The sequence below is a fragment of the Sesamum indicum genome, linkage group LG7, assembly GCF_026168435.1.
Source record: "Sesamum indicum cultivar Baizhima isolate 11 linkage group LG7, ASM2616843v1, whole genome shotgun sequence".
Lineage (NCBI taxonomy): Eukaryota > Viridiplantae > Streptophyta > Magnoliopsida > Lamiales > Pedaliaceae > Sesamum > Sesamum indicum.
Window position 1 is genome coordinate 11,932,942 of NC_142663.1, and position 10,405 is coordinate 11,943,346.

A 10,405-nucleotide genomic window follows, 5' to 3' on the forward strand; every position below is an offset into this window, starting at 1 on the left:
TTTTTCTTATAAATAATTATATGTTTCAATTCATTAGTTATAGACTTATAGTAATGACTATGCACACTCAAACTTAATTTATTGTTTATTTTTTTTATTCAATTAAAAAATATAATAAAAATTTAAATTATACGTGAGTATCAAATATATTCCGATTGTTAGTATTTTAAAAAGATGTTGATAAAGTCAAGTCCATGTTTTGGGCATGACTAAATTGTTTATGCCAAATCAAAGTAATTTGAAATATTTTTTAATGTAAAGATTTCCCACAAATTTTTGGAGTACCATAGCATGTTTTGGTTGTGCAAAAAAAGGCTATAGAACAATTTAAACATAAAACATTAGTTGATAATTTTAATATTAAAAAAATCAAAATTGAAATGATGTTTAATTATAAGAGGGAGGAAAATAGAAAAATATGAGTAAATTTTAATTTGCAGATATATATTAAAAACAGTTAATACCTTAATTTTAGGTTCCGTACAAAATTTGAACTCTTGCGAAAAAAGGCAAGTATTCATTGCAAATAAGCTTTCAATTATGAGGGAATAAAGTAACTAATATTTTTAAATTCAAGATAAATAGAAAAAAGACGGGCAATTAGTAATTATACTTTAAATTTAACAATAATAAAAAAAATAATATAACTTTAAACAACGTATAAATTAAATTAGTCTAATCATGTCTTCGAAAATATGGTGCTTATTTAGATATGTTTGAAGTTTACATTCTGAATATTTATCAAATTTTTGTTATAACATATGATAAGCAATTATGTAAACGCGGTATGTATAATATATTTATTTTGAACCGCGTGCGATAATTACTAATTATCAGTAATTGAAAGGGGGAAAGAGATGAGAAATAGTTGCCTAAAAGAGTGCTTTGCTCTTGATGCCGACCCCCCTCCCCCCCCCCCCCCCCCTCAAAAAGAAAAAGATAAATAAATAAAAAGGCAAGGAAATAGATAGTGACCATTGACTCTCCACTAAATTACTTTTTCCACTGATATTTTACCTGCTAAAAAGTGCAAGAGCGGTGGATCTTGCACAGTAAATTTTTGTTTTGGGGTACAAAATGAAAATTTTCAGATTCTAAATGAGCGTTGTGAAATACATTGGGTTTTGAAGGTGCAAACTGCAAAGTAGGGATTACCCATTTTTAGCCTGTAATTTGCATGGGAATTGCTAGAAATCTCCAAGAACCCAACCAGGAAAGAGGAAGCCCATTCAGAGTTGATTATATATATGTAAGTACTAGTTTAATGTATGCATATTTTATTTACATCAAAGCCATTGCACTCTTTCTCTCACTATCTTTCTCTCTCTTGATCTATCCCTTTTTTAACATAATAATTAAAAAAAAAAGAGAGAGAGAGAGGAAAAAAGGAACAATCTTTGCCCTCTTTCTCAAAGGATATCTTGAGTATCTAATTGAAAATTGTAATGGGATGTTCAGTTGTTGCCCCCATGATTGAAAGGCTCTGATTCTTGGTAATTTTCAGAATCTTCATTTCTATTTGTATTCTTTTTCTTTTTCTTACTAATTAAATGTGAATATATTTTGTGGGCTCTATACATTTCATCATATTTCCGTTCAATGCATCTTATTTAAAAGTCATTAACTGTTTGGTGTTGTTTTTTGTGCATTGTCTTTTGGGATTGTGCTATTTTCGGGAGGAACCTGTTTAATTTTGCTGGTTTCTTGGTTTTTTTCCTTGTTGTGCATAACACAGATTGATGGTTGTCTGCATTGTTTGATGACTGCATAAAGTTGGGAATTTATGATTTGGATTTGGAGCTAGGGAGGATAAAACATTGATTCTGGGGTTGGAGTTGCTCAAAGTTTTATATATCTGTTGTTTTTATTCGCTTTTGCTATATTGCGGGTTCATTTGAGTGAATAAGGAAAGAAAGTAGTATGAGCTATGGTGACCCCTACATGGAGAAAGCTTGTACTGCCATGTTGGAGGCCATTAGTAGATGATGACGGAGAAAATAGCAGCAATAGAGGGTATGAACTTATTGGCCGTTCCGATGGTTTGTGGTGGTATAAAGATTCAGGATACCACGTCAACGGGGAATTTTCGATGGCAGTAATTCAAGCCAATACTGTATTGGAAGATTACAGCCAGCTCGAGTCCGGGCCAATGAGCTCCACTGAGTCAGGTCCTCAAGGTACATTTGTTGGAATTTATGATGGGCATGCCGGTCCAGCAGCCTCAAGATTCTTAAGGGATCGACTTTTTGAAAATATTAAGAGTATGTTTCTCTCTCTTACGACATATTCTATTATTTAGTTTCCTCTTCAATATGCGGATTCTGTTGAAAATTAGTTGGATCTCGATAGTTTTTTCTGTTAGGCTGTAATTTTCCTTTTGCAGAATGTGCTTGACTTCCTTTAAAGTTGTAGGGCTTCTCTTAATTCTAGTATATCATATTCTACATGTTCTTTGCAGAACACATGATTTTGTGAGATTTAGTGCTGAATCAAACAATTATAGGAGTGGGAATCAAAGGTCAAACTTTGGAGAGGGGAAATAGTATATGATAAGCATTTTAACCTAAAATATGCTTTACATAATTGTGAAAAGATTATTTCCAAGTATCAGATTGGAAATTATGATGCCTCTATATATATAGATGGGAGCAATTGACATTTAGGTTAATTTCTTGAACTAATTGGGATAGGATATAGGAATCAAGTTTGCTCGTACGGACTATAAATTTTGAAGAAGTAGTTCAGTGTACGCTAAGTTCAGTCAACAGAATTTTACATGTTTTCTGTTTCTTTTGGCCGTCTGTGTGGGATATATGAGAGTGTTATTTGTTTTCATGCTTAACAGTTACCACTCGTAAGGACACACATAAACAGCCCATTATACTAATCTACCATTTTTAATTCACATGAGACATCTAGGTGGAAAGATCTAGTGTCAGTTCAGGAATTCGGTGAACTCTTTCACTATTATTATCATCAACAGCCAAAGTTAGAGTGGTCTGTCAAGACATACATAATGCTGAGAAGAAGAAAAGGAGTGACATACCTGCTTGTTGATTCTATATTTGAAATTTCTTGAGATTGCATGTAACTTTGCTTGAACTGCATCACTCTAATGCATATGTACTCACTTGACACCTATTCTTATGCAGAATTCGCATCAGATGATCAAGACATGTCAGCTGATGTTATAAAAAATGCGTATTTGGCAACAGAGGAAGAATTTCTTTCTTTGGTTAAAAAGCAATGGGAAACTAAACCAGAAATTGCTTCCGTGGGATCGTGTTGTTTGGTTGGCATTGTATGCAACGGATTTTTATACATTGCAAATGCTGGAGATTCCAGGGCAGTGTTGGGGAGACTTGATAAGGCTGAGAAAGAGGTCAAAGCCGTCCAGTTATCAGATGAACACAATGCAAATCTGGAATCTGTTCGGGAGGAATTACATTCGTTGCATCCCGATGATCCTCAGATTGTTGTTCTGAAGCACAAGGTTTGGCGTGTCAAGGGTATCATTCAGGTGACATTTAACTGTTAATTATCATTTTTGTTCTCTATCGTGAGATATTATTTCGATGCTCTAGTTGGCTTTAATTACAAAATCCTCTGGGCTATTTATTGTATTCTCTGGGAGTCGGCCTTGGTAAACCTTGACAAACTCATTTTACAAAATAATGTTGATTAGAGGGTTATCAGTATGACTCTACTCATTTTCTTGGCATGTGATAGTGAATTTCGTTAAACATTATGTGATGTTATTTGTGTGGAAAAAGCCTTCTAGTTTTAAAAAAGTGGAAAGAAAAGAATGAATAGATCTTTCCACAATGAGTTAGATGTCTGTTCCATAATTGATGTGTTGACAGAGAAATTATGCTGTAATTTTACAAAATTGAAGAACTTGATGTCCTGTTCTCCAACTATCATAAGTTAGTGCTATAAATCTGACATAATTTTAGTGTACAATATTGAAGAACTCAGTTGTCTCCTCTCTCCCTCTCTCTGTTTGTTTGTCTTCATGTATCTATGTACTTATGTCTGTGGTATATATACATATTGGATGGAGGGGGCTTTCGCACTACATTTTCATTTTTTATGTGGGGTGGCATGAGGATTTTTGTCGTAAACCGTAGTCTTTTGACATCAAAACATCAATGCTTAAGCTGTGGAACTTAACTATTGCTTTCCACGAGTCGGGATGAGATTTCCTGCAAAAGAGGAGAAATTGTTTACAATTAAAGTGGATGTTGAAAGGAACTATGACCGCATCGCTGTTCCATATCCTTTTCGCAAAAGCGCTCCAACATAGTCTGACCTAATACTAGTCTATAAATAATGAGTTGCAATATTGAACTTCTGTAATCTTTTTCAGCAAGATTCTAATGTAATAACTGTCACATTTGGTTTAATAAGACATGCTAATTATTTTAATTTTGATAAGAAATGCTGCAGACCACTTCTCTTGACTTGCCTTTCTAATATATATTTACTTCCATCTCAGGTTTCAAGATCAATTGGTGATGCCTACTTGAAGAAATCAGAGTTCAATAGACCGCCTTTGTTGCCAAAATTCAGATTGCCTGAACCATTCGAGAAACCAATCCTTTTGGCAGAGCCGTCAATACTCGTTAAGGAACTTTATCCTGAGGATCAATTTCTTATATTTGCTTCTGATGGCCTGTGGGAGCACCTTAGCAATCAAGAGGCTGTTGAACTCGTCAGCTGCTCTCCACGAAACGTATGATTTCTATGTTACTTGAGCTTTTCTTTTCTCATTTTCTTGGCCATGCCAAACAAAAAATAGTCCGGGCCACCCTCCCACCCGTCCCCTGACCACCAACATATTATTAGAGAGCTGCAGTGCGACTGGGCTCAAATTTACTCATTTCACGGAACATTAAAGGCAACTGGTTTATTAGGACAAATATTTTCCGGTTTGTCAAGTCTGAAGTTTACTAATAAGCATCAAAGGCAACCATTCGTTAGGCCATTATATGCTGATTATGAACCTTTTCCTGATCTCCGACATAGTATAGAAGAGACTGGTGGCTGATTTCATTAACTCACATATGGACATCTATGGTCATACCGTTTCCTGATTAAGAACCTTCTCTGTTTTGTTTATTTGCAGGGCATCGCCAGAAAACTCGTCAAAGCTGCATTGCACGAAGCAGCAAAGAAAAGAGAAATGAGATATTCGGACCTGAAAAAGATTGATAGGGGAGTGAGACGACATTTTCACGATGACATCACAGTGATAGTTGTATTTCTAGACTCCCATTTGGTTACTAGCAGTCCATTTGATGGACCGATTCTTTCAATAAAAGGAGGTTCATTTACCCCTTGAGATGCCAACACATGGTACAATCCTTCTTACAGAACCAGAAGGCTCCGTGTTTCGTTCAGCCAATGGGAAAAAGGAACATATGCAAGCATGTCAAGGTGATGTTTGGCATCTCAAGACTCTTGATAATGTTAATGATTATGCCAGGAAGATGCCAAGGGAGCATCGCTTCGAAATTTTTGCTGACTGGCATATGAAACAGGGATAGTTACCAGGTGATGAACAGGGGACAGTGATTTATTCTCTTAAGAATAATCCAAAAAGTTTCTTCAGAATGCTTGTGGTTCCTTCTGTCTGTTGATCATCATCCAGAATTCCAGACAAGTACACATCTCAGATTTGGTTGAAAGACTAGATGCTCTTGTTCTGACAATCTAAGCTCATCGTGGCTGGATTTCTTGACATTTGAGTATCCATGGAGTTTAGTAGAATTGAGGATAGCCAGTTTCTTTGCCTGAACTGCTAGTACTGGTTAATACATTGAAGTTGAGTTCTTTTTGCCTTGGGCATGAGCCACAAACATCAACCTTTCTGACCACCAAAATACATGAAAATGCAACATTTCATTTGGAGTTTCAGATTTCAAGTCCATAAATGTGGATTTGTGTGTGTGTGTAGACTGTGAGAGCCGTCTGAGTTGTATCACCAGAATTTGCAGCCCCAGGGCATGATGTAATAGTAACAAGCTGGTTTTGCCACTAGCCACCTGTAGAAGACCTTGAATATAAAACTAGAAGGCAAATCTTTGCATTGTCCATATAACAAGCTCCTGTTTGAAATGAATTTAGGTGAACTCTGCTGATCAGATTGGAAACATAAAGAGTACAAATCAAACCACAACATGTACGTTTCACAATTTTTGCAACATATTACATGACGTTTTTTACAACATATTAATCAACAGAAAAATGTGGCCGTGCTTTTCTTTTTTACAAATCTTCAAAAACCAATGACTGATGATTCTAGCTTGAACAGTCAACCAGAGAGCCACATGTGTGCAAAAATAAATTTTTAGCTGCTTGCATAAAATTCAGGCACACAAGTTCCAGACTGTTTATGCTACAAGTGTAGTTAAGGACTGCCAAAATCATCATGATACCCAAAGGAACCATTAGTGAGCAGCATCTAGACCGAGTTTAGCCCCAACAAATTTCCGGAGGATGGAAAACTTGGGACCCCCACATGCTGGTTGATGATTTATTAGTCAGTAAAACAAATGCTAGAAGGCTGCAATATGTTCAGCCAATATCTTTTCTTGCATTCCTGGACCATAGAACTTTCACAGGATCGAACTCAAGTGTAGCTGAAGAATCACCAATATGTGCAGTGTCTCCTCATCCGTGTCTAGAGAGTACTGTCACCGTGTAGAAAAGGATGATGCCAATCTCAGCTCTAACAGATATGAATCAAGAAATACAACTGATGGTCGATGTTACTACAGCAGCAGCACTTTCCATATCTTCCTCATATACACAAGCAATGACCATAAGGAGAGCCATGATGATATGTAGAGCAACACTACCCCAGAAGATACAAGAGCTCCTGAACCTACAAGACTGTACACGGACACACACACACACAGAGAAGACAGTTGCATACATCAGAAAATTACACATACAATCTCCAAAACTAAAATAATCTACACTGAAATTACATCAAAAAAAAGATAGGGAAAATACCTTCCATCTCTGGCAGCCAAAAGCATGGTCAATGCAGTCATCTGTGTGGCAGTTTTCCATTTCCCTAGATTATTAACTGCAACAGCCTGGGCGAGGGGCAGAGCAAGAGATTTTCAGTGGATTCACTAATGGAAGCAAGTAAATTTACAGGCCAATGAACATTTTCATAATGGCAAGATATGTGTGCTTGAGTTTTGAACCTCTAAAAGCTTTCTGTCTTGGGAAGCAGCCCACTCCCTGACCGCAGACATGGTTATCTGCAAGTTGATGACTTAGTCAAACATGTAAATGCATGTAATGTACCAAATTAAACAAAAGTAAGTAATGTTGAAAAGGACAGAAACTGCTCTTGAAATAGATATTTCCAGCACTCAAATACTTAGGATCTTACCTCTCTACCAATTATGGCAATTGCAGGCACAGTCAACAGCCATGGCGCTTGTCCAAACATACCAGCTTCAAATGGTCTGGTACACAACAAGATCAAGGTGGCAGCTACCATAAGCTGCATCAATTAAAAAAGACAACTATAAGGTCCTCCTGCATTAGCTTGGCCAACATTGTTTCAACTTTCCGAAAAAAGTTGAGCATTAGTTCGTAGTTCAAAGAATGTCGGCTCTTAGAGTCCATACATTCAAAGAGTATCCCTGAATTCAAAGTTTGGGCTTTTACTCTCACTCATACCACCCTAAAATACTATAATCTTTTCTTATAATGGCTCTTTATTTTATAGCTTCACTTATCTTTCATATGATTTCAAGATAACAGTGGACTAAAAACTTAAATCAGAAGATTTATACTCGGGCAAATATATATAAGTGTGCCAAAATCGTCAGTGTTACCTTATCAGCCACCGGATCCAAAAATGCACCAAATTGAGTACCCAATTTCATCTGTTATGCAAATATACATGAACATGCATGTCAGGAAATGGAGACAACATAGATAAACCTCATCTTATGTTTTCGAGAAATTTTGAAGGTTGAAAAGAAGCACCTTTCGAGCAAGGTAACCGTCGAGCCAATCTGTAATGGCAGCTGCAATGAAGATTCCCGTTGTAGCAGCAGGTCCCCACCAGCTCTCAACATAAAAAGCTTGTACAGAGATACCAAATGTCAATTCATCAATTTTACCACTGCTAAAAAATGGTGCACACAAAATAGACTGAACTGGATATGAAATCAAAATCAGAACTTAAGCAACTGGAAAGAACTCAATAGCAAATGTTTCCATCATTATTTTCTGATGCACTGTTGACCAACTCACAGATTGAAAAGCTTAAACAAAGAGGAGGTACAGAATTCAGTGCATACTGCTGACGAGAAGCGGGACGGCGACAACACGGCCAATTGTCAGGATCGTAGGCAATGTGAGCAATTTAGACGGCTCCGCCGGCCGTTTCTCTCCGTCCTTTTGCGGCGGCTGCAACACATCAGGTTCGTTGCATTGGCTGTCGACCCTGCCATTGACAGTGGCACCCATTTGAGTTCCGAAATCACCGTTTGTGCTGCGCTGTAAATGAACGACTTGCCCTTTGTTCCTACAATCGGAGGTGTAGAAGTGAAGATTCCGCCCGTTTTTCCCGCTACGGAAAAAGTGGGAGGCAATATCAACGTTCGAGGCGGATGCGCATAGGGTTGTCCTACACCAGAACCCGGCGAAGTACTTGAGCCGGGGAATTGGCCTCGAATCGACGGTGGCGGTGGTGGAGGATGTGGAGGAGAAATTGTTGAGCAATCTGTAGGGTTTACGAGCGTGAACGATAGTGAAATTGGTGAGCTTGAGGGCGCCCGGCATGGTGGATGGTGATGGGGTATAGGTTAACTGCACACGGGAGCTCAAGTTAGCGCCGGAGGCTTACGTCAGCAGAGGTGGTCCAGCTGGAGAAGGGGAACTGCCAATTATGGTTTGGTTGTAAATATTGAAGAAAATTCAGTTTTGATACACAAATTGTTGAAATTTCGAAAAAGCACCCATGAAGTTTCGGAATTTCCAAAAAGGTACGAATAATTACAGTCATTTTAATCTTACACCAAAATTTTAGGGTGTTGGTATTCTCACCCCATTTTCAATTTTTTCTTTAAAACTCGAATTGTTTATTGAATTTAAAAGTAGAAATAGTTGTATTTTCAATATAATACACTTACATTATAATACATTATCAGAACTCAAATCTATTTGCGACAAAATCAAGAAGTCAAGATGTTCGGAACTCAAAAATTAAGGTCTACACTTAACTTAGCTGACACTTGTTAGTGCCCATTAACCAGACCAAAGCACTTGTAGCATATGATAACTCAAACTACTCAACGGACATGTCACCACCAGACATTCACAATAGACAGACGCATGAACTGTCAACGCGGTAATAGATAGTTAGATAATTTGGAAAAAAAAATTGAGACAAGGAGTTGTGCTAAGTTAGCTGAAACATGTAACAAACTCTTCCTAAACAAACGTTCGTTACCTTTTGATGTAGCAATAACACTTCGTACTCACGTAGACCGTCATCCAATTGGATCAATCAACAACTGTGAAAGTAAACTTGCCCTACAATCGCAAGATGGAGGAGCCGGCTCAACAACATTTTAGATTTTCTCAATATTTTTGCACATTTTTTAGAACATGTTATTTTTCTTGCATACTTTTTCATTTGCCTGCTAGTATCTAGATATGTAATTCATTTTTATTTAAATCTCAGTTAAAAACTGTTGCTGTCTTAAACATCATAAAATAGCCGATTATATCTTCCAACATTTTACGGTGTTAGCTCCGATGAGCAATAACTATCAATTTTTATTTCAATGAAAAATTATTGGGTGCTCAATTTCAGTTCGATTAATGAAAATTCATTTAAATTTAATTTGTTAAGCATAGCATACTAAATTTGAACAAATTTTGTTTATTCAATAAACTTTTAGATTTGGCTCAAACTCGTTATGATTAATAAAAAGTTAAAAAAGAAAATAAATCGTAAAGTATCAAATTACTATAACTCAACTCATGTTGAGTTCAATCAAATTTTATTTTATTTCATTTAATTAAAAAGATACAATAAAAATTATTACATTGTGTAGACACATCAATGTGCGTTAGCTGCTAGTTATATATAACTTATGAGAGATTTAGGCCTCATTTGATTCGTGTGATTAGGCATGATAAAATTAATAATCATGCATAATCACACCTTTTGTTCACATTATTAGAACCCAATATTTATATTAGGTCCGATATTACAATCTTAGTTTTCCATTTTTATTTTTTTTATTGTTGTGAAAAGTTTATATTTTTATTATTATTTACAGTATATTTTAAAATATAAAATATATAATATACATGCAGAAAAAACGAGTACCTATAGCTTTATATAATTGAAGAGTACTAT

The 10,405-nt window shown here is 36.3% G+C and overlaps 2 protein-coding genes across 4 annotated transcripts; one reads left to right on the top strand and one right to left on the bottom strand.

The window, feature by feature from the left end:
* Positions 1-1,045: 1,045 nt before the first annotated feature.
* LOC105166635 (putative protein phosphatase 2C 38) lies at positions 1,046-5,919 on the top strand. Of its 3 annotated transcripts, none has more exons than XM_011086074.3 (5): positions 1,046-1,249; positions 1,736-2,261; positions 3,153-3,520; positions 4,499-4,735; positions 5,129-5,919. In XM_011086074.3, the coding sequence occupies exons 2-5, from the start codon at positions 1,928-1,930 to the stop codon at positions 5,342-5,344; spliced, it is 1,155 nt and encodes a 384-aa protein (XP_011084376.1). In that variant the 5' UTR covers positions 1,046-1,249; positions 1,736-1,927; the 3' UTR covers positions 5,345-5,919. The 3 variants fall into 3 exon arrangements, with proteins under 3 accessions (XP_011084376.1, XP_011084375.1, XP_088738820.1); XM_011086073.3 differs by lacking the exon at positions 1,046-1,249 and adding an exon at positions 1,273-1,493; XM_088882694.1 differs by lacking the exon at positions 1,046-1,249 and having other exon boundaries at positions 1,502-2,261.
* A 245-nt stretch (positions 5,920-6,164) lies between these two features.
* LOC105166636 (CDP-diacylglycerol--glycerol-3-phosphate 3-phosphatidyltransferase 2) lies at positions 6,165-8,939 on the bottom strand. Its single transcript, XM_011086075.3, has 7 exons — positions 8,334-8,939; positions 8,017-8,114; positions 7,863-7,913; positions 7,412-7,525; positions 7,221-7,277; positions 7,021-7,106; positions 6,165-6,897 (listed from the first exon to the last, which is right to left on the bottom strand). The coding sequence occupies exons 1-7, from the start codon at positions 8,815-8,817 to the stop codon at positions 6,777-6,779; spliced, it is 1,011 nt and encodes a 336-aa protein (XP_011084377.1). The 5' UTR covers positions 8,818-8,939; the 3' UTR covers positions 6,165-6,776.
* Positions 8,940-10,405: the final 1,466 nt, after the last annotated feature.

Coding starts and splice junctions, on each gene's coding strand:
- LOC105166635 (XM_011086074.3), top strand. CDS start 1,928: ATGGTGACCCCTACATGGAGAAAGCTTGTACTGCCATGTTGGAGGCCA. Junction 3,521..4,498: donor GTGTCAAGGGTATCATTCAG/GTGACATTTAAC, acceptor CTTCCATCTCAG/GTTTCAAGATCAATTGGTGA. Junction 4,736..5,128: donor TCAGCTGCTCTCCACGAAAC/GTATGATTTCTA, acceptor GTTTATTTGCAG/GGCATCGCCAGAAAACTCGT.
- LOC105166636 (XM_011086075.3), bottom strand. CDS start 8,817: ATGCCGGGCGCCCTCAAGCTCACCAATTTCACTATCGTTCACGCTCGT. Junction 7,914..8,016: donor ACGGTTACCTTGCTCGAAAG/GTGCTTCTTTTC, acceptor TTTGCATAACAG/ATGAAATTGGGTACTCAATT. Junction 7,278..7,411: donor TTGCCATAATTGGTAGAGAG/GTAAGATCCTAA, acceptor ATCAACTTGCAG/ATAACCATGTCTGCGGTCAG.